This window comes from Lagopus leucura, unplaced genomic scaffold, assembly GCF_019238085.1.
Source record: "Lagopus leucura isolate 7727_CA_CO unplaced genomic scaffold, USGS_WTPT01 Super-Scaffold_100001, whole genome shotgun sequence".
In the NCBI taxonomy this organism is placed as follows: Eukaryota; Metazoa; Chordata; class Aves; order Galliformes; family Phasianidae; genus Lagopus; species Lagopus leucura.
This window is the reverse complement of record NW_024962262.1, coordinates 10,461,609-10,485,557: the sequence shown is the minus strand read 5'-3', so window position 1 is coordinate 10,485,557 and position 23,949 is coordinate 10,461,609. Positions and strand designations below refer to the sequence as shown.

The 23,949-nt window shown below is 40.6% G+C and overlaps 1 protein-coding gene across 1 annotated transcript in view; it reads left to right on the top strand.

The window, feature by feature from the left end:
- MRPS31 (mitochondrial ribosomal protein S31) overlaps positions 1–23,949 on the top strand; it is a 25,325-nt gene extending 1,376 nt beyond the window's left edge. The window contains exons 3-9 of the mRNA XM_042868549.1: positions 3,879–4,170; positions 5,866–6,141; positions 6,823–6,981; positions 11,753–11,893; positions 15,632–15,705; positions 19,008–19,151; positions 23,636–23,949. Coding sequence (XP_042724483.1) covers positions 3,879–4,170; positions 5,866–6,141; positions 6,823–6,981; positions 11,753–11,893; positions 15,632–15,705; positions 19,008–19,151; positions 23,636–23,847 — 1,298 coding nt within the window. The 3' untranslated portion in view covers positions 23,848–23,949. The remainder of the gene's footprint in view (positions 1–3,878; positions 4,171–5,865; positions 6,142–6,822; positions 6,982–11,752; positions 11,894–15,631; positions 15,706–19,007; positions 19,152–23,635) is intronic.

The window sequence follows — 23,949 nt, the reverse complement described above, 5'->3', positions numbered from 1 at the left end:
ACAGGACGTGTTTACTTTCCTGCTTGATTGCAGTTTTTGGCATGCTTATTATTGAAACAGCACGGGAGAAGGGAAATTATCATGTGGCCATTTGTTTGTATAACAGTTAATGGAAAAAAAAAAACCAACCAAAAACGGCTGTTACCTCTTTGCTAAAATACAAAATTCCCCATACGCTTAACATGTGTTAATGCACAAATTATTGTGGAAATACAAGCTGAAAGGTTCTCCTGTTCTGAAGTTTGCTGACAGCTCTGGCTATACTTGCACATGCAAGCCAGTGGCATGTTGAATATGGACAGACATCCATCAGCAGTTTGCTGCAGGTCAAATGACTCCTCCTAAGATGTCCCTTTATTGCTTCTAAATTTTTGGCAATTTGAGGTAGAATATAATGGTTCAAGCAACATGGGGAGGACTAACATCACTTCCTTCTACTGAAACCATGCAAAGCTCCTTTTCCTCCTTTTGGTTGAGAATTAATTGAAATGCCTACAATCAGGCTCTTCCGAAGCTGTGCCAAGCTGAAAACAACAGGACACAGTATAGCCCACGTGTATTTTCATGCCTTGAGACATACAGACCTTCCATCTTAGATACAGTGTTTTCTCCTCGATAAAACTGCTCCCGTTTTGAGAGCCCAAAGCAAAGAAAATGACTTGGGGCTAATCTTCAAAATGTGGCAATTATTAAAGAAGAGCAGACTTACCAAATTGTGAATTTTTTACTTGAGAGTAGAAATAATAGCTGGGTCTTTGGTAACCGTTTAGTGACAGCAGGTTAATTGTGCATCTCAAATGATCTGCAGCAGATTACTGTTTAATTGCAAGGAATTTTCAGCTGTGTTGACTTTTTATTTTTAGTAGAACTGAAGTGCTGTTGGGAGATCCAATTGGTGAGAAATATCTAATGCCTACTGCAGTGGGGACAGTGACTAATTTGCCATTAGAAATACATGTTGCCTGCAGTTGCAGTTTGTCAGCTCCATCATCAGATCTTGGGTGTTTCAGGATGATTATTCTGGGAAAGACCCCATTGTAGCCTTCCAAATACTTAAAGGGAGCTTGCAAGCAGGAGGACTGACTTTTTGTGTGGTCTGGTAATGATAGGACAAGGGAGAATGGCTTTAGACTAAAGAAGGGAGACTTAGATTAGATGTTAGGAATACATTTTTTACTCAGAGGTGGTGAGGCCCTGGCACAGCTACACAGAGAAGCTGTGGGTGCCCCACAGCTGGCACTCAAGGCCAGATAGGATGGGGCCCTGGACAGCCTGAGCTGCTGGGTGGCACTGCCCATGGCATGGGTTGGGACTGAGTGTGCTTTAGGTCCCTTCCATCCTGAGCCATTCTGTGATTTTATGGTTGTTCAGACCCCCAGTCCTGGTGGGATGTGTTTGAGATACAGCATGAAAGGTATGAAGTACTGGAGATGTTGCGTGGGAAAGTTTAGAGCTGTGAAATGCAGCGCTGCAAGGAGCACATTGCCACCATGTGGTTCTCTGTGTTACTTGCACTGCTTTTTATAAAGCCCAACGGTAACTTCTGCGAGGGTTTCCTTGCAAAATGCATTCATTTCCATTCTGCAGGATCCCAGTGTCCCAGCTCGTGGGCCCATCTCCAGTCAACCACAGGAAGATCATTTATTCCCTAGAAACTAGTTTGCCTTTCCTTAGTTCATCCAAGAAGATGAACACCAGCTTTTCTAAAGTGTCCTCCTGGAACAGCAGCAGAAGCTGCGTGAGACCACCAAAACTCACCCAGTTACATGTAGAGGTAAATCAAGCCATGCAATGCCACATGGGGGTTGCACAAGGAGCAAAAGTAAGATTGTTTCTGCATCTCAGGCCTTATATAGGTGATGGCAATCTTAATACTGAACGAATGCTGCAAGTAAAAGAACAGAGTTGGCCTTTCCAGTGTAGGTTGCAATCGATGAAGTGAAAGTCTGGGAACAACTTTGTACCATGTATTTAGGAGGGATGTTTGGTCTGCTGGACTAGACAGAACCTAAAGCAAAATAGACTTCCTGGGACAGAGGTGAGGATCCTCAGTATCGGACATTTCAGTCTGTGAGTCCATTTCTGCTGCACCAAATTAATTATTGGCATAGGCAGTCCTGTCACCTTGGGAACTGCAGAGCTGCCTGGACTGAGGCATATTTCTAGTAAGCATGGAGACTGACTCACTACAAGTTTATCTGGAAGCACTGTGCTGGGGGAATAACACAAGTATGGGGGAAAATGTACATATTGTTGCTATAGAGGATCACTGTGAGCAGAGGACCTGGCTGCAGTCAGCATTTTGTCATTCAGGACCTGCTTGCGGTGACTCTAAAGCAATAGTGAACATGTCGGTAAATGGTGGGTAAACAGGACATAATGCAGAACTGTGTAAATGGGCAGCTGAAAACCACCAAAATAGTTTGGATCAGATTTGATGACACAGACACTGCTGTCATGTTACTTAATTTAGGGTGAAATTACTGCTGATTCCAATCATAGGATCGTAGAATCATGGACTCATTAAGCCTGGAAGATCATCTAGTCCACCATCCCACCATGCCCACTAAATCCTGCCCCTCAGTACCACATCTACACATTTCTTGAACAGTTCCAGAGATGGTGACTCCACCACCTCCCTGGGCAGCCTGTTCCAATAATAATGTGCAAGTAGGTCTTCAGAGGAACATTCATCTTCAGTGAGAGAACTGTCTTTCCATATTTTATTTTCTATACATTGACCACAAAATAAATCAGGTTTCTTAGTTTGCTTAATATTGATATTAACCATAAAATGCATAACGTTTCTCATGCCTCTACTAGTACTCATCATCTGCCTTTAGTAGCCATCCACAGTTTTTCCAGTTATTCTACTTCTCTTCTACATCTCTAAATTTTGAAGGAAGAAAGGAAAGAGTTTTAGACAATTTTTTTTTCCCAGACAACTTGCACATGGAATGGTTCTTGCCTAAAACATGCAGCAAGAAAGATACCATCAAGCCACAGTAAATCAGTTAAGAGAGGTGTAGTGGAAATACAGGGCTTCTGTGTTCCAAGGTGAAAAAGTCACCTGGAATTTGCTATTCCATACAATAGGAAAAAAAAAAAAGCACAGCAAAACTTAAGAGGACAAAAAGCACACGTACAAGTGAGTACTGCCAACAGTCAGACAGTTTGAGGAAACTGGCCAACAACAGCAATTCCCAGTTCGTTGGGTTTTTGTTTCCAGTTTGGTTTCTTTGAGATGTAGGCCAGACCCAATATTTTCTTTTAGTTTCTGGTACCTCTGAAGCTCCTCTGATCCTTTTCAGTCAGATCAGGATTCTTGTTAGCATTTGTGCTCAGAGCTGGATCTTTCCTCAGCAACAGCAGAAGGCCTCAAGTCAGATCTACTGCATGTGTCCATCCCTGAGCTGGGCACCCCAAAGCCGTTATTAAAGAACCATAGAATGGCTTAGGTTGGAAGGGACCTTAAAATCATTGAGTTCCAACCCGCTGACATGAGCAGTGCCACCCAGCAGCTCAGGCTGCCCAGGGCTCCATCCGAGCTGGCCTCGAGCACCTCCAGAGATGGCGCAGCCACAACCTGCTTTTTGGAATTTAAATCAGCTGCTGGCAAAACAATCAAGAAATACGTACTTAATAGTCAGGTAAGCAGCACTAGTGGCCACTCTTCTGTTGTGGCACGGTTGGTGGATCCAGAACCAACTTAATGACTGCCCAGGGGTGGAAGTAATGCGAGCTATCTGACAGAGACGCAAACTTGACAAAAAGGAGCCACTTTTTCTCCACGAAACCCAATTAGGGGTAGGTGCTGCAAGGTCGGGCAGGCTCATCCCGAGGTAAATCCTAAGCTTTATGTGCCCTTAGCCCACCAGGAGTCCAACCCTACGGGAAAAACTACTTAACGTGGAGGTTTACACCGTTCGAAGCTCTGCTGGGGCCCCAAGACCACAACCCCGACGTCACCCCGCCCATCCACGGCAGCGGGGCCGGGCGGAACGCCGTGGCGCGGAACGCTCGGCGCAGCTCCCGTTCCCGGCCGGCGGCGCTGAACGGACGACGCGCCTGCGAGCGCCGCGCCGAGGGCGGCATGTGGGGTCGCTTCCGCGGCTCCGGCCGCCTCCTCTTCCTCGCCGGGGCAGCGCGGCGCTGCGGGCGGCCTCACAGGTACCGGGGAGTGGGAGTCGCCTCAGCGTTATCGCGGGCAGGTGGCCTGCCCGCGCTGCTGCCTTGAGCTGGGCCTTGCGGTGAAGGCAGTCGGCTTGCGGCCGTGGGCCTGTGCCCGGTTACGGGCTGCTACCCGCGGCGCTCGGGCGGGCGGGAGGAACGGAGAGAAGCGGGGTGCCGCTGGCTCCGTGTATTGAGGGCTTCGCAGTCTTGGTGCCTGAGTTTGATCCAGTGCTGTAGGCAGAGATCTCCGAATGGATAAATAGTTGTACAGAGCATGCAGTTAATGGAAAACACGTTTGGAGAAAGATCTGTGGGAGCAGCCCCGTGTAAAACAGCAGGGAACCTGTTGTCCTGTAATGCGGCTCTGAAGCTTTGTGAGAATCTTCCTGTTCCTATCAGCGTTTAAGGTTTAACGTTAATCGTTTGTTGTGAGTAATTTACTAAGTGCAGAGTGAAGTAGTAATGGAATGGAGACCTCGGTACAGGAGAGACGTGGACCTGTTGGAGTGTGTTCCAGGGGAGGGCCACAAAAATGATCCCAGGGATGGAACACCTCTCCTACCAGGACAGGCTGAGAGAGCTGGGGCTGTTCAGCATGGAGAAGAGAAGGCTGCGAGGTGACCTGAGAGCAGCCTTTCAGTATCTAAAGGGGGCTGTAAAAAGGAAGGGGACAGACACTTTAGCAGGGTATGCTGTGACAGGATAAGGGGGAATGGTTTCAAACTAAAGGAGGGGACATTTAGATCAGATGGAACGAAGAGGTTTTTTACAATAAGGGTGGTGAGGCAGTGGCACAGGTTGCCCAGAGAGGTGGTGGATGCACCATCCCTGGAGGCATCCAAGGTCTGGCTGGATGGGGCTCTAAGGACCTGATGGAGCTGTAGGTGTCCCTGTTCATTGCAGGGCAGTTGGACCAGAGGCCTTTAAAGGTCATTTCCAACTCAAATGATTCTGTGACGCATTTCCTAATACAGCTGCATAAATGCTTGGCTGCTGTGTTGCAGATCCTAGGTTTAACGTGAACCTTAGCAGTCCTGCAGATGCAAAACAAAGTGAAAATACAGCGTATATACAGACTGATGTTGTCAAATCTCTTTTTCTGAGGGGTGGGAGTTAGGAGTAATAAACACAGAAATAAATAAAAGTTTAGTAGTAATAAATTCAGGTGTTAGGTATGAGTTGCTTTTTGTAATTGGCATGCTTTTTTTAAATTTTGTTTTGTTCTGGCTTTTTTTTAACAGGCCTGTGATTTTATTATTATTTTAATTTAGGCTTACAAAACTGCAAGTGATTCATTCAAATTCATGTTTATAAGGTCACAATCTGTAGCACTGAATAAAGCCAACACCAGCAGTAGAAGGTAGAAACCACAAACTCTGTCTGCAGCCTAATGTAGAGGTACTCAACACTTCGTTCAGAGATTAAGCACAGTTTGCTTGTGAAGGGAATAAAATCATTTACGTGCTTTTTGTGCTGAAGGAACTATAAATTGCTAAGAGTTGAAAATAGTGCCTTGGTCTTTCTCAAAGAACAAAAAAATATGTTTCATATGTACTTAACATAGACACGATTTGTTTGCACACAGTTAAGCCTAGACAGTTGTAAGTAATGGTTTTGGTTTTTTGTTTTTTCAGCCTTGGAGTGTATTAATAACTTCCATTTTTTTTTTCCTCAATTTTCTGTGTTATTTAGCAGACTCTTCAGCACTAGTAGTGTGCTCTCTACTACAAAAGATGAATCTACTGCTTCCACAGACAGCACCACCAAAGCGGCATCAAAGGAGGGTGCAGCAGAAACACCAAAGCAAAAATTGCTAAAAATTATTGGTGATATGAAAGTAGAAGTGACCACCAAGAGGAAATTTCAAGAATTAAAAGAACAGGAGATCAAAAAGCAAGCCACTAACAAGCAGGAAGGCCTGGACAGTGAAAGTAGCACATTTCAAAATACTGCAGAAGACGTTCAGCGGTAAAGTATAACGTGTGCACTTGGAACAGTTTTTTTTCCCCCACCATTTTTTTTTTTATCATTATCTAGGACAAAATAAAGTGTCAAATGCTGTTACCAAATATGGAAAAGAATCTTGTAAGAGAATGTGGTATATGAATGTGGTTTTCAGTAAATCACATGAGAGAATCTGGACAAAAGATGTGTGCTTCTTACAATATCCTGCATTCTTCTGTGCTGAGGCTCTTGAAAGCACTAGAATTTGTCTGTGGAAAGTTTCTTTAATGGGAGGAAGGAAATATTGTTTAGATAAAATGTGATGAGGAAAAAGGAAGAACAAAATAAGGACAGCATCATGATTTTGTGCGTGGAACCCCTCCACAATAACCCCTCCACTGCAGGTCAGTGCTGCTTGTGGTCATCAGCGTTTCACTTCTGACAGGCTTTGCAGTTGGTATAGCTGCCGTTTTCCCCAGGCTGAGAAGAGCAGCCTGTCAGTCTCATTTGGCAGTAGATTAATGAAATGTAAGACAAATCAGACCTTCCCTCTGTTTACCTACGGCCCCTTTGGGATTATTTGCAGCTGTGATCGCTGAGATGGGAAGATATAAAATGACAATACAGAAATGACAGTTTTAATATATTATGGCTTTTTTTTTTTTTTTTTAATATATATTTCCCTATTTGTTGTATCTCTTACAGAAGCAAACCTTTAAATCCAGAACTGGTGCAGGCTGCATCTGCCGTTGCATCTTCTTTCCCACGCAGCAAGGAACAGGCAGAATCAGAATTACTTGCACAACTTAGAAGACATGAAGAGACCACAGATAAACAGAGAAGGGGAGGAACTATTAACATACGGTCCGTATACTGAATGTTATTTTCAATAATACTTGAAATTCTGATTTTGCAGTGTCATCGTGAAGGTTACTAGATTCTCTTTTAGAGAGATGGCCCTAGAAGATAAATTTGGACCTATTATCCATGGAATTAATGAGTAATGGAGATATCATTGGTCTGGTTATACCAAACCTCTTAAGTTTTGGCACCCTCGTTCTAAAATGTTTTTGCAGAAACGGAATTGTTTTCCTGCCCAGGATCATTATTTTCTTGGATAGGTTAGCAAAGCCAGTGGGGTTTTTTTTTTTTTTTTTTCAGCTTCCGAAATTTTCACACAATGGAGGGACTTGTGGACGTTTCAGACATTCTGTCTGGACCAGTGAGTTTTCATGACAGGTTTGAAGAACTGGACTGTACCAGTGCAGCTCTATTTATAGCCCCACCCTTCCTTTCCAAACTTTCCAGTCAACCCAAGAAACTCATCACTTGGCTCTGCTCCGTTTCCAGTGTGGCTTTCAAACAGATGAGAAACATTTGTTTGGAAACTTGAATGGTTGTGTGTGTATTACACTTCTTTGGGACGACAGCTAAATACAGGCTTTCTGTTGTCTTTTTTATCTGTTCGGTTTGTATTCATACAACTGCTCAGAAAATAAGGCATTAAATCGGGGTGAAATGTTGAACTAAGCAGAAAACTGGATCTTCAGCAAAAGAGGAATATGAAATCTTGATGGCTTTTTGCAGGGTGGGAAGGAAAGGAAAGGAAGGAAAGGGCAGAAACTTGGCAAGATTTCCTTCCAGCCTGAATTCAGGATTTTCTACCTAGATTGCTAGTTGTGGAGAGCAGAATGGAATTCTCTTCAAGTGTTTGAAGTCCATGTTGTAGGTGGACGTATTGGTTTTGGGTAATGTACACAAGCACCTCCAAAAGTTGTGTGTATGATGTTTTCATGACCTCTCCTGAGGCTGAGTGAAAGCAATCTTGAGAATTTGATAGAAGTTATCTCCATGGGCTTTTGGAGCCAAAATGAGATCAGAAATATGAGTGTTTTAAGTAAAATCAGTGTGTTTCTGCTCTTTTTTTGGCTTGTTTTTTGGGCAGTGTTGCAAAAAGCTGAGACGTTTCCTAATTACGAAGAATAAATGAGGAATGTTTTGTGTAAAGAATGTATTTGTTAAACTGATAATAACCAGTGGGGTTATTCCATTCCTATTGCAAGGGATTTTAGACAAGCAGGATAGAGAAATGTATTAATAGTGGCTTAGGCTGTGAGTTTACCAATTTAAATGTAATTAGAATATTAATTCCTGATAAGATGTTGGAGGGTCATGCTATTACTGACCAAGCTAATAAATGCAGTGGTTAACCTCAAGTGCACCTGTGCCTGTTTATTGAGGCGTGCACTCTAAATTTGGTTGTTTTGCTTACTGGCAACAATGGCTCTCTGTCCTCACCAGTCACTATGCTTGTCCTGAAGCACATACCAGCTGTGACTGCTGTGGAAAAAAGAAGGTGTCTAAGGAAGCTGTAGTCTAAGCAGAGAGACTTTTCTTTTTTTTTTTCTTTTTTTCCTGCTGAAAGAGAGTTTAAATTCTACGAGCATTCAACAGCCAAAGTTCCTGCATTGTTCTGTGTAGTTGATGGATACGTTAAGATGTGATCGTACATTTATCCTTCAGTGAGCCTGTGGATAAATTGTTAAGGTTAGAAAAATGTGGATAGAGCGTTTTTAGTTGGTTAGGAAGGTCATGATGAGCTTGCTATGCTTTGGGTTGGCAGTTTCTTCTACTCGTGATGGCAGCTTGGTGAATTACTTTTTTTCCACATGGAAACACGAAAGGTTCTGTTTATAGTTAGGTAACAGTACGAAACCAGCAGTAGATGAGTTGTGTAGAAGGATCAGTAACTTGCTGATTATCATGACTGATTCTAACCTTTTGTGGTTGGAATTTGAGACTCATTTGTTACTTTTAGCTATCTGGTCAGTTTTAAAAACGTTGATTTGAAAGGTCCAGTTGATTTCATTCATGCCTCTTGGGCAGGAGTTCATTCTGCAAAAGTGCCTCAGTCCACATACAACATTGGAGTCCTTTTAATGTATCAGAAAGTGTTTCTTTGTTTTTCCCAAATAAAAATCAATATAAAATAATCATGTCTGAATCAAAAGGAAATGTGGGCCATTGAACTTTTTTTTAAAGTATAAGGTTTTGCATTCAGCATACTGACAAATTAAAAAAAAAAAAAAAAAAGAAAAAAAAGAAAAAAAAAATTCCTCTTTTATTTAAAACAATTCTTAAGATGAGATACCTTCACAAGTGTTGTCACAGAGCCATTGAATCTCTTGGGTTGGAAGGGACCTCAAGGATCATCAAGTTCCAGTCCTCCTGACACAGGCAGGGCCACCAACCTCCACATTTAATACCAGACCAGGCTGCTCAGGGCCCCATCCAACCTGGCCTTGAACACCTCCAGGGACAGGGCATCCACAACCTCTCTGGGCAGCCTGTTCCAGCACCCCACCACTCTGTATAAAAAAACTTCCCCCTGTCATCCAATCTAAATTTTCCCTCCCTCAACTTAAAACCATTCCCCCTCATCCTGCTGTTATCTACCTTTGTTAAGAGTTGACTCCCATCCTGTTTGTAGGATGTTTAGGTACTGGAAGGAACCACATAATGCCCAGTTGTGGAAAAATTGGGAGACTATTGAGATTTTTGAGGGTATGAGATGTGTATTTTCTGGATCTTTTGGTTTGTGTGTGTCCTAACCTCCAGAGGTCAGTGTTACACAGCTGTCTCGTTGTCTTGTTGTGTAAACGTGTGAGGACAGCGTGTTCACAAGAAGGGGAAAATATTAATGATACAGGAATTTATTTTTCTTGGTGTGGAATGAAGTTTCACTCAATGGAAATTACAACAGCACTGTACCAAAATAAAACCAGTGGCAATACAAGTTGAAATTTCAGCTCCTGTTCTGGTTAAAGAAAATAAGTAATTGGAACTTAAGGCTAAAACAGATGTTAAGCTTCCTGAGTCTTTGTTTTTGGTGTTATAATTAATGGTAGTCAGGAAAGATGGAGAATCTGTGTTGATTATAAAAGCTCAATTTCTTCTCATCTCTGGAAGGCAGAGGTAACTGGGAATTTAGATTCTTAACCTCATGCTGGGATGTGAGGTTTTATCATGTAATATCTAACCACTGTACATACTCGGGTTGGAGTATGAATTTGTTATCTGATGTTTTTCATTATAGGCAGTGATTAAAAACATCTTTGTAGATTTATTTTTAGGGAATAAAGGGGCATCATTAGTTACGGAGTGATGAGCACTGCAGCCAGTAATGTTCATGTACCAGCAAAGGGGTGACATTAGGACTTTCTGATCAGAAACACGAGATCGTTGACTGCATGTGCTAAATAGTTTGGTGGCATAGTCTTTGCAGAAGGAAGTATGAGCCACTGTGCAAAAATGCCACTAAATCAACCTCTGTCACGAGGAGAGCTTCTTGGAGGATGCCTCATCCCCCCTGTAGCATGGGGAATACCACAGCCAAACTGAGCAGTTGGCCTCGGCCATGTGTGACCTTAGGAACTATATCTGCTTGACCCTCAGAAGTGTGTTGGGTCTCTAGCCCCCTGATACCTCTAGACGTTTCACAGAACAATTTGTAGTGTGAGATACACAGGTAACCTGAGATAGTTCACTTTAACCTTAAAGAAAAAGAAGATTTCAACCCTTTTTTGCCTGATGCCTTAGAGTAGGTACTTGAAGAGCTATGCTACTCTTGGTCTGATGTTTAAAACTGCACCTAAGACTGAAGATAAAATCCCACTGCATTGCTGTGGCAGATTTTATGATTTCCAAGAAGTATTTCTTGTTAATAAAATCTCTTTTAACTTAAGGTAACAGAACCAGCAAGGGACAGTGAATGGGCAGTATTTTTTTACTTAGGCTTTATGTATTAAAACTTGAGTACTGCAATTTTGGCTGCCTGCACGTTATTGGAAGCAGCTGGGAGAAAGGGATAGCTGTGAGGAATAATCTCCTTGGTCTTTCCCAACCAACGGGCATAGCAGTTAAGGGACTTATTTGACAGGGGCAGATATGTTGTATGTTTTAGCCTTTATGTTCACTATAAACTGCAAACTGCACTGGCGAAGATAAGAGTGTTTGTTCTTCGTATATGATCTTGGCTGCAGGATTACAAAGGAAGATGAGGTTTGCAAGTGCTGTAATGTGATTATGCAATGCAGCAGATTGCAGTGGATCAGGAAAGGTGACCTACTTATTAGGGTGGCATGATTGACCCATGTCAGCTGATGTGTGAAAGCAAGCTTCCTTTCAGTGTGTAACAGCGCAGCTCTGTCCCTGGGCAGAGTTGATTCCTCTCCAGTTTTTTTTTTTACCTCCCTGCTTCAGCAGATTCCTTGTATCTTGAGAACGTTCTCATGTACTTGAGCAAAATGTACCTAGTACACTCTGTGAAAACAGATATGCAGATTATGAAATGGTAGTTTTCTTGTAGTTGGAAATGAGATAATTTCAAAGAAAGTATTAATTGTAGGCTAAAATACCGCTTTCAGTTCTTACATTCTATATGTAGATGGTTTAAAAAGTAATGCTCGATATTAGGATGACTTAAAAATAGGTGCATTTTGTGAGGAATGTATTAATTCTGTCTTAACAGAGACTTTTAAACCAATGGAGAGTAGACTTTCTGCTTAATAAATGTGATAAGCTTCTTTTCCCTGTCAGTTTGTTGAGGTTTCTATGTTTACATTTTTAATTTCAGCAATGTTATTTCGGAAATGGCAGTTAAGAGGCAATCCCCAGCTCAGAGAGGTGTGAGGATATCCAGTCGCATCTCCTTGGAGATGGATGAAGATGGTCAAAGAATCAAGCTTGGAAGATCTCTCTCCTTTGACTCCGGAAGGTACTTTTGTAGTGTTACTTTCCATCTCTCAGAGGAGGAACGTGTGAAAAATTACTAATGGGTAACATAGGGGAATCAACTTTTTACTCAGGTGGACAATGATAGGACAACGGGGAGTGGTTTTAAGCTCAAGGAAGGAAGGTTCGGATTGGATATGAGCTGTTTGTGTTTTAAAGTTTTTTTTTTTTTTTAGAGTGTGGGTTTTTTTTGTTGCTGTTGTTTTGTTTGTTTTCAGTGTTTACTACCACGTTGCAACTGGCAAGTCATTCTGTGGATAATTTCTTTATTGCCCATGGTAATTGTCTATAGAGTGAACTTCTCAATTTACATGATGATTTCAGGTTACTCTGTAAGCTCTTGCTGCTCTTTTACCTGGCCAGTCTATCTCTCAGTCCGTGCCTGCATTCTTTTTATTTTCCCATCGTAACTCATGATTGCATTTCTTTTCAGCATATTCTTTCTGTGGCAGTTCTGTTTTTAGTAAGATTAACTTCTTTAGTCATAGCCTTGCAAATTAACCTCACTTTCTTGGAGATCTGGAAGTTGAGGAATTCATTTGTGTTTAGAATCATAGAATCATGGAATCACTCAGGTTGGAAAAGACCTTAAAGATCATTGAGTCCAACCACAACCTGACCATCCTACCCTAACTCTAACAACCCTCTGCTAAATCATGTCCCTGAGCACCACATCCAAATGGTTTTTAAACACATCCAGGGATGGTGACTCAACCACTTCCCTGGGCAGCCTATTCCAGTGCTTAACAGCCCTTTCTGTGAAGAAGTGTTTCCTGATATCCAACCTAAGCTTACCCTGGCACAACTTGAGGCCATTTCCCCTCGAAAACAGACCAGCCCCACTCTCGCTGTAAGCACCTTTCAGGTATTGGAAGGGAGCAAAGGTGGATAATGCTGGAGAAAAAATGTGGAGAACTAAGAACAACATGAGCATAAAGTTGTAGCTGAAGGTGTACATTGTTCTGCCCGCTTTGGCTGAGACGTCTATTTGAGTATTTTGTAAACAGAGTTCTGACTTCCACAAGGAACAAAGTGGAACGTAAGCACTGAGCCATGTAGATAATGCAAAAACCTCAGAGAAGATTCTATAGCCAGTCATTAGAATAACTTGGCCTGCTAGTTGAAATGTTCCTATGTAACTTCTTTTTTCTTGAGATGCCAAGCCATTAAGGTTAGGGAATTATCTCTTGGGACTTGTTTTAAGACCGGCAAGCAGTGTTTGCCTTTCTTGATAAAAAGCATGTAAAAGTGCAAGAGTTCTTGTGCTGGGAGCTGAAGAGAAGTGGAATGAGGTTCTAGACCAAGCCCTTCACAGCTCTGCTGTTTTTCTCTTGGAATTTTCATTCAGCTACGAGCTGTCAGCCTACAGAGTGAGGTAACAGCCTTCGTTATCGCTTGCTGAATAATAGCTTAAAAGATATCTTTAATCTGGGGGTAATTATCGGATGAGTTGGTAGTCAGATGATAGTGATTTTGTTATTAGGCTATGATTCTTAGGTAATTGGATGGAATACTTGTCTTAAGGTGTTGGATTAGAAGTTTTTCAAAGTTTAAGAATGGAAATAATGTGAGCTATAAGAATATACCAAAAACCTGAGCTATTACGTGCTTACATGGTGTGCATTTTTTTTATTTATTAATATATGGCAAAGTAAAGCAAATTTGAAGAATGTTTACTAAACTTATGGTATCACAGAATCACACAGAACAGCCCAGGTTGGGAGGGACCTAAAGGATCATCCAATCCCCATGCCACATGCAGGGCCACCCAACCTCCAGGCTGCCCAGGGCCCCATCCAACCTGGCCTGGAACACCTCCAGGGATGGGGCATCCACAACCTCTCTGGGCAGCCTGTTCCAGCACCTCACCACTCTGTAAAAAAAAATTTCCCTCTGATTCCAACCTAAATCTTCCCTCCCTCAACTTAAAACCATTTCCCCTCATCCTGCTATTATCTACCTTTGTTAAGAGTTGACTCCCCTCCTGTTTGTAGGATCCTTTTTAAGTACTGGCAGGCTGCAATGAGGTCACCCTGCAGCCTTCTCTTCTGCAGACTGAACAAAGCTCAGCTCCCTCAGCCTGTCTTTGCAGGGGAGGTGCTCCAACCCTCTGATCATCTTGGGCCCTCCTCTGGACCCTCTCCAACAGCTCCCTGTCTTTCTTGTATTGGGTGCCCAGACCTGGACACAGTACTCCAGATGGGACCTCATGAGGGCAGAGTAGAGGGGGACAATCGCCTCCCCGTCCCTGCTGGCCACCCCTCTTCTGATGGAGCCCAGGATACCATTTGCTTTCCAAGCTGCAAGAGCTCACTGCTGGCTCATGTTCGTTTTTTCATCCATCAGGAACCCCAGGTCCTTCTCGGCAGGGTTGTGAGAAGCCCTTCTCGCTTTCTTTGTGTGATGAAATTTTACGTGCTTTAAAACTTGAGGAACAATACCTTGAAATAATTTTTAACATATCTGTAACTGTCTCCAGTTTCAGTTGTAGGTTTCCTTCTGCATCCCTGAATGTCTAACAGGTGTACTTATTGTTTGATAATATGCAAAGAATGGATTAGGGAGAATAGACTTACTGGGTTAGGAGATTTCAGTGACATGGCTGATTTGCTTTGTAGTAATTTGAACTAGTAATTTGAACTAGTCATCTTGTTCTTCCAAGTCATTCTTCTATCTTCAGCCAATGTTTTGGGGACTTAACACACAGGTAGGAAAATATAATCCTAAATCAACATTCTTTTAAGGGTTTGTAATTAGATTGCTCCGTGCTGAAGTGGATCCAGGGTAGTTACATCAGTAAAATGTGATATGACAAGAGCAGGTTTGCAGAAGTAGTTGTTGGCATTAGAAATCTGCAGTAAAACCAAAGAGGTGAAATTCTAAGGTCAAGAAAAGCAGATGTTGCCAGGGCAGCTGTGGATATGTATTAACGTTATGTGGGAACTGTTAGATCTCAGTGGGAGCCTACAAAACCAAGGACAACTGCATGATTAAAAGAATCATTTGTCCTAAGTTTCAGTGTATTCTACAGTAAAGGCATTGGTTTTCCTTAGTTTCTGTTTATATGAAAATTTACTTGGATTAGTCATTGAGCTCTTGGAATTTATATATTTTTTTTAGCATAGGCTCTTGCCTGTTTAAAAATAGAATAAAATATTTTCATACTCAGAAGGGAGAGCACCAGGGTGATGCTGTTTAAAATATATCATACAGATATGCTTTATATGTTTGCCATATGGCACAGGAGGTGGCTGTGTGATCTTCCAAAAAGGATATTTATGTCAGAAAGCAAGAATTGTTTGATTAAACTGTTGCCTTTTCTCTTCTCAAATTGTGTAATAATATTTACATTAAAAAAAAAACAATCACCAAATTCTCTTTTTAGTTACAACTTTGTGAAGTTACTGAGTGCTGTAGTTTGATACTGTTGAACTGCATTCAATTCCTAAATATTTCAGTAAAAAATGATTGCAAATATAATATTTGATTTATGCTCATTCTTTTACGCCGAAGTGTTTTGGGAAGCTCTGTTACAGAGTAATAATTCAGTCATAAACACTCTGTTAAAAGCCTGAGGATTTCGTGAGAGTCACTATCTCATTTTTTTTCTCCAGAGATCTGTTAGTTCATGAGAATATTTTGTGCTTTTACATTTTTTTTATCTGGCAATATTGTGAAGTGTTGTGAAATACCGAATATCACTTTTCTTTTTTGTTTATAGAAGTCTTAAAGCAGGAAAAAGGCTTAATATATTCACCAAGGCTTCTCCAGAAACGGAAAATGCGCTGAAAACAGGTTAGTGGAAATTCAGTGATTTAAAAAAAAAAAAAGCACCCAGTAGAGCCAAGTTGTGAATTTTTAGAATATCAAGGATTCAGTGTTGTGAAGGAGACTCTGACCTGTTCACTTCCTGCTTTTGGATCTGTAAAAAGAGAAATAATAATTTTAACATTACTCTACTTTTTAGCACGCTGTATCATGGGTTAGTATTTTCTGTACTAGTTGGAAAGGCCTGTTACGAGCTTGGGCAGCCTGGTTTAGTACCAGACCTCCAGAGTTTAGTACCAGATCTGGAGGTTGGTGGCCTTTGGTAGGGGAGTTGGAACGTGAACTCAGAGTCCCTTCTAACCCAAACCATTCTGTGGTTCTATGATTTGATGGCTAAAACTGACTTTTTGTCACTAGATTGGGCTCCTTTTGACAGTATTAAACCACTTTGGAGAATGGTTTTGTGGGTTCTGCTGGTGGATTTGTTTATTTCAAAGATGCCTTGCATTCATTTAATGACACAGAAACTCAAAGCTGTGATCTCAGAGCACAAAGTTTGCTCTACAGATAGCTAGGCCAGAGCACAGTGGAAACAAACTATAGTCTTATAGTTTATACAGAATGTTTTGTTCCTCTGGGGGCTTCTTTCATCTGCTGCTTTGTGTTGAAAGATCCTGTAGTGCCTGACAGATGCTTTGCTTTACCTGCTGTAGCTCATTCTTCATGTGTGTACACTTAAAATACACACCAAGTTAAACTCAAAAAGTGGAGGAATGGATATGATCAGATATGATCGACCTTTGTATTCACTGAAGGGCACAGTTCTGCAGGAAGAGCCTCAGTTTCAATGTAAACAGGATGAATTTCACACAAGAAGACTAGTATTGAATTATGACTTAGCTTTACTACAGACTGAGGGTGTGTGAATATGGGCAGGTCATTTAAAGTAGTCTCACTTGCTTTTGCTTTCTGAACAGTGAAACTCCATTCCTAGCACTAATCCTTAGTGTACTGATATCACTAAACTCTCCTGAGCTGCTTTGGAAAAATGGGTTATTGCAGTGTAATGACTTAAAACTGTACATAAAGGTAGCATTCATAGAAGAAAGATAATTCCTCTCTGGCATCTTAGAAAATGGTACTGATTTCTTTTTGTTTCAAGACTAGTAGTAGTTTTCTATTTTTTTGTTGTTGTTGTTTAACACTTGAAACTCCAGGGATAAAATAGTGAGTTTATTTTCTCCAGTCAAATGTCAGACAGTGATCTTTGCATAGATTCATGCAACTGTGAGCTTTCTGAATGCAGCTATTTCTATGTTGAATTATGAAAGTTGCTTTTTAAAATAGAATTGAATTTGCTATTTTTAAGGCAGTTGACTTCAAAGTCCATCAGTTTTTTGTGTGAAGCCACAGTGCATGCTGCAAGATGGTTTTTTTTTGTTTTGTTTGGTTAAGCTATCTTCACCAAAAGGATGTTCAAGTTTTGTTGAATGTTTGAGTTGCAACACTTACTTCAGGTGAAACAATCAGCTTTTAGTTACGTATTTCTTGGATGGCACAGAAGAGATGTGGTGGCAAAAATGGTAGTCACACCAAATATGAAATTAGGATGCATAAGTTTTGCCAAAAGTGGTGTAAGACAGCAAGTGGACGTTACCACATTTGTATCAGATACAAAGAAATAAGGTTCTTTCAGCTTAGATGGCATTTTCTTCTTTGATTCCAGGTTGCCTTGAGAAAATCTATAATATCTTCTAAGAGAGAAGGCTTGTGAAATGGTTTACTGACTAAGCTTAATGATCATAAATCAAAAATTAAAAGTCTAAGCCTTAGGAAATACCAAGGTGCTACTTGATACCTTGTTCCATTGGCTTGCATTTTCACTTTCTTGGCTCATGCTGGTGGAGATCATGAGTTAAAATATTATTTATAGGTGACAGAGAAGCAAGTTCTGTGTTAAGTATTGAGTATTTATTTTGAAACGCAACCATCAACTTTAAAGTAAATTGGGAAAAAAAAAATCAGAGCATAGAATATAAGCATTATTTACAGTTGCACAGAGGTGAAAATACATAATCTTTATTGTAAGCATGAAAATATGACTTCTATTCTATTAGAAGATGTGTTAGCACATAATTAGAAGGTCTTCTTTAAGATGTGGATAATGCTTACAGCACTGTTTTTCTTTGTTGTCTTTTATCTGCTTCTTACTACCTCTAGCCCTCAAATCAAGGTAGGCAGCTGGGGAATATCGTTCTTAGCAGGAAAATTAGCAGATAAAATTTGAAAAAGTATCTTCTGATTTAATGCAAAAATGAAAACACTTTTCAGCATGTAAATCACAGAATAAAATGCTGTTTGCACTTTTATTTCCTAAAAAGGTGGGGGAGACTCTTTTAAATTCGAATTGTAAGTCACTGAGCCAAAGATTAAATTGTATCTTAGTTTCAAAATTATGAGTAGTAATATAGTAGCTGGTTGACCATGATCTACATCAAGTGTAACATTTGAATTCACACCAGAATTTCTGTCCCAGGAAGTTCAGGGTGAATTGATAACCACAGGAGGAAGAACCAGTTCATGAAGGTTAACAGCTTGCTTCCTTCATTTTCCCTTCATTTCAGTGATGTGGTTCAGTCTGGGCTCATGACTGATTCTCCTGGGGCAGAGGGGCAGGAACTCATTGAGAGTAGCTCCTGCTGTATGAGTGCACTTGGATTTAAAACATAAATAAATTCAAATTTGTAAACATCAGGATAAATGCATCCCTAAAGGAACTGCTGGACTTTGGGAGAAGAATAGAGGACCAGGATTTCTCAAGCCCAAGAGGCAAAAAATCAGGTCTCTTAAGAGGATCAGGAGAGGGTTTGCTACAGTTTGTAAATAAGAGTTGCCCCTTGAAGGAGAGTACAGTTGTAAAGTGCCTGACAACTCCTTTAGTAAGCAAAATTGCTTTAGTATAGTGTACCAGCCAAGTTCAAAGTTTGTCATGTGTACAATTTGTGAAAGACAAAAAGGGAGGAAAAAAAAACTATGAAAAAATCATGCTCTGAGTGAGAGACTTAAAAATAAACTGACCTCTGAAAGTTCAGATTTGTTTTCAGTGGATATTTGATCGTAGAGTGAATTTTCATTTCAGCAGAGGATTCTCACTGAAGAAAGATGATGATGGCATCTAAGATAGAAAAGCTTGCACAACTCAAGTACTAGTCTCTGTAAAGGTCAGTGTTGAAGGATATATATGTATATAGTTTTAGCCAAGGAGAAATCTGCCATACTGATAGATCTTATATTAAAAAATTCTTATTTAGTATCTATTTCTTATTTAGTATCTTCACCAACAATTTGGGATCTGGAATTTGCGAAGGAGATTGCAGCAGTAACTGAGCAGCCTCCCCGGAATGGTTTTGAAGAGATGATCCAGTGGACAAAAGAAGGAATACTGTGGGAGTTTCCAATTGACAATGAAGCAGGTACGTACATTTTACCTTTGATTATTTATGTGTTTATCATTTTCGAGAATTGTGGTGTGCTGTAACACTTGGACTGTTTTAAAACATAGCATTTCGGATTAGGATAGCAAACAAATGTCACTTTCCAACTATACCAAATGAGAGATTCTTCAGATGAACTCATTCCGGTTCTCTTTGGGTGAAGTCCTGCAAGTGATTTGGCTGATCTGATCTGGCAGTTGGCTTCTGCCAGAAAGGGATGCTCTCCCTCCCTGCCTCCCAGTCCTGATGCTTTCGACACCGTAAGGCTGTTTGAGCCTTATTACATAATATCTTTTAGTAGGAAATGTCTTTTAAGTAAAGCTTCTAGCAGAAGAAGGAGACTCTTGAAACTGCTGAGTGTTTTATAATGCCTATACTGTTCTTTGGTGTGGCTCATAGGCTCAGTTGCTAGCTATCTGCCAGTTCCCTGTCTGCACTGGCTGGGCGTTGAACAGTCACTTGCTTCCTTAGCTCTATCAGTTTCCCAGCAAAAACAGTCACAGTATTCACTCATCCTGGGCATCTATCTTGACATCTTTGTGCTTCTATTTGCTCCTATTTCCATTTATTAAAACAACAGCAGCAAACAACAACAAAACTCTGTGTGAAGGTAGGCTAACAGGGATAGAATGTTAAGGGAAGAGGAAATACAGGAAGCAAGCATACGCTTTAGGAATAGAATTCGTAACTTCAGGGAGAGCTTGAATGTGGATTTTTTTATTTGAAGACATCAAACAGAATTACTTTTAAATCATTCTGAAAGCAAAACAGGTTAGTATCTGAAGCTGGGAGTCTTTGAAAAGCTGTCCTTTACAGAATTGCAAATTGCATGATCTGGTTCATTGTTTCTTGATATTTATTCTCATCCTATTTTGACAATTTCTTCACAGAATTTAATCCCTGGTCCCAGAATTTATCTGTTCAGGTAGAAATCCCAAGTGTACTCTACTCATGTTTTTGCAAAATTAACACCACAGCCAGTGGTTTTTCTGTTGTTGTAACGTGGCTGGAACCCTGCTGTCTGGGGCTGTTAGTGGACCAGGTGTCTTTGGCAGCCAATGGTTTTTCTGTTGTGGCAGCGCGGCTGGAACCGTGCTGTCTGGGATGCAACGACGGATGGACAAAGAGTCTTTACATGTAGTTAAACAAGAATCTTTATTGATTTGTCTACAATGACTGGTGGTGTGGAAAATTCCAGTGGAGCGTTCCAAAATCTATCAGCTCTCAGGTTAAAATATCAGGTCGGGAAATTCAGCCCTCTCAAACTGCCAGTTCTATCACAGGCTGTTAATCAGACCAGGTGTGTCAAAGTACAGTTAAAAACTTCAGAACCTCACTCCAATTATTTCAGCATACTCCAATTTCAAAAGAAAGATGCCCGTTCCCACTGTTAATTTTGCTGTTTGGCAACAGTCATTCCTCGCCTTGTTTTGTATCAAGAAATGAGAGATCTTTTATGCACAAGCACGTGGTTTTACAAACATCTATGTAATTAAATTTTCTACAGAGGAAGCATGTGTGCTCAACTTTTAGCATTATGGAAGCCTTTAAAGTTGTAAATAAAATATGGAAAATAAAGAAGACAGTTTGTCACTGTTTTTCTTGGCTTCAGAGCATCTTCAGTGTTCTTGTTTGAGTGCTTTACTGAGGCACTGTGCTTGCTTTGAGGCATCAAGGCAGGGACGTGACTTTTAAACTTGTCTGGCCCTAATGGGGACATCTGAAGATGTGGCCAGACTTAATGGCTTGCTGCAGTGCTGGTAGCAGTCTACCCCCTTTTCCTGTTGTTGGTTCTTGCATGCATGTTCTTGATGTTCTTTCCCTTCTCAAATGCAGCTGAAGTCACTGCTAGGCAGAAAAGAAAACCTTTTTTTTCCTTCTCTCCTGCCTCTAATTTTTACCAGATTAGCAAGCCATTAGTATAGCTCAGGTGACATCATTCTCACTCCTCCATCTGCTTGTCTTTTCTTCTTGTAGTGTTACTTCTACTCCATGATTTGCCATAGCAGAAAGTTGAGGAAGACATCCATTTCTGACTTCCTAAAATTATTTTTGTGCATTTGTACCTTGATGACTCCAATCCAGAGGAGCAAATGCTTCAAGTATGTCAGAGGTTGTTACAGCATAAGCAATAGGCTTAGTGGAAGACTCAACAAATTAAGGTCCCAGTTCCTTCCAAAGGCTTCTGTAGGCAGAAGAACACAAAGTCCTGTTCTGGTTGTTCTGTTGTAGTGCTGTTCCTAGTGTTGGGTAGGTTTACCAAGAGAGCTGACAGATGTTATGCAGCCATTTGAAGGGAAGGTTTCTGTTAATTTTTGATCTCTTTTAGGGACTTACTGTAAGGGCTCAAATTCTCTCTTTCAAAACTATAGGGATAGACATCTACATTTGAGATGTTGTCTTTAAGGGTAGACTGGTCGTCTTTAAGAGTCATTGTGTTAGCTAGAGAAATTCTTCCAGGCTTTTGTAGTACGCAGCAGATTGGAGATAAGATATTGAGAGTAGATGACCTTGCTTTGAGGTTGATAAAGAAAATGCTCTGCTTCAGGCTCCTGCTGTGCCAGTTCTTTCAGAAGAGGTTTCTTATGATGGTTAGAGAGAGAGTGAGGATCAGGCTTGATCATTCTCTGCAGCAGAAGGTGTGACTTGCTGGGAGAGGAGGAATCATGCATGGTTTCTGCCAGAAGTCACAGCCCCTGATGCTTTGGTCTCTTCTTGTGATGCATGCTTTACTTTTTTGAGGACTGATATATGTGATCTAACTGAGATATTTCGACTTAGCACTTCATCCTGAAACCACTCATCCTGTCTTTTACAAATGGGAGATCAAAACAGATGACTCAGTTGTTCCTCCTGGCCTGAATTTTTGCATAAGGCTAAAAATGATTTAATTTCTTTTAGGATAGAAATGAAAATTGGAGAAATTATTAATAGACATACTCTCTTCCTTTATCACCAAAAGAGGAGCATCAAAAAGACGAGACTTCCTGGCAGCACTGTCCAGATTCTATCAGTAGTGGGTTCATTGGTTTATTTCTTTTGGATTTTTTTTGACCAACAGAAGTATGAAATCTAGAAATGATGTTAACTTCTGAAGTCAACTGTCAGCATCTAGGTACAATGAGATTCCACTTGTTCATGGGGGAGAGAAAGCCAGTGTAAATGGCATGGTAAGATACCAACCCTGTGTTTCTCTAAGTGGATGTAGTTTTTCAAGCATTCTCATTCCAGAGTGAGTGAGGTCTTTTTTTTTTTTTTCCTTTTTTAACTTAACAGAAAAGGAGAGCTTATGGAAGAAGAAAATAGGCTTTCTATTTCAGAGACAAGGGAGATAAGTAGCTGGCACTGATAGACCCTGCACACATTTCTTGGAAAAATGCGTAGGGAAAAATAGATGCATCTCCCATCTCCTTCAGGCTTTGCATTACCTAACATAGGAAGGAAAGAATACAAACTCAACAAATATGACATACTGGCTGAGAGTGTTCACTGTCCCTGTATTATGTATATGAAATTGAAGAAGCTGTAACATGGGACGAAGCCTAGGACTGAGATGGCTCGTTTTTAAATATTGCTGATTTCATGTTGGCAAACAATTTATCTCAGATTTAGGAACTGCAAATCAGCTCTTTTTTTTTTCTCCTTTAGATAGGAATTCATGTTCTGAATCTAACTTGTGTACAGTGGTGTTAAAATATGAACCAACTGTAAATGAAATCCATGGGACGGAGGACAAAAACTACTATAGGATCTGAGCTGTATTTGGTTAGAGATCTAAACGATCCCTTATGCCATTTTCCTGTGCAGCTGAATGCTTTTGAATGCAAAGTCTTGTGCATTGGTCACTACTTACAAGTAGCAGCTGTTGTGACAGACAACGTTTTTACATCAGAATACATCCACAGATTTGAAAAACATTAGAAAAACAAATTCCCATGCCCATTTGATAGCAGAGGGGTGCTAAAACTGACTTGTAATGAACATGCAAGTATTTCTTAACTACTCTGTATTAGATACTTCAAGATTTTGCTTCATTCAAGACTACTTTGTGTTCCTTAATCCTGTGTAGAATTAGGCAGTCACTGTTTTCCTCAAGTGTTAAAAACGTTGAGAATCTAAAATGTAATTCACACAGTCGATAAAGGTTTCATGTATTGAGTTTTTTTTTTTTTTTTTTAGAAGATTTTTGGTATGAGCCTTCAGCAGGTTTACTATCAGATATTCTTATAGGGCATAAAATGAAGGTAACATGGCAGATGAGTAGGATATATGCTGACTTTTCTGTTAGAGTTCTGCAGTTTCTTCCACTTCTTCGTTGTTTGTTTATGGGCTTTTTAATTCTTTAGCAATAACCATTAATTTTTCTGATTAAAGGTCTGTTTACAAGCTTTACCCTTTTTTATTTTGTTAAATTCTCTGTTACGTGATGATAATGACCTGCCTTTTTGTGTCCCTTTCGGTAGGGATGGATGATGATGCTGAATTTCATGAACATATCTTTCTGGAGAAACACCTCAAAGACTTTCCCAAGCAAGGACCTATTCGCCACTTCATGGAACTGGTCATCTGTGGGCTTTCAAAAAACCCATACCTCAGTGTTAAGCAGAAGATTGAACATATTGAGTGGTTTCGAAATTATTTTGAGGAAAAGAAGGAATTTCTTCAAGAGATTTGAGACTTGGGAAAGTGCTTAACCTTGAAGTGAAGAAAATGTGCAGTAGTCATGTGATCTGAAAGTTGCATTTTTAATAATAAAGGCTGTACTTCTGTGTGTGTA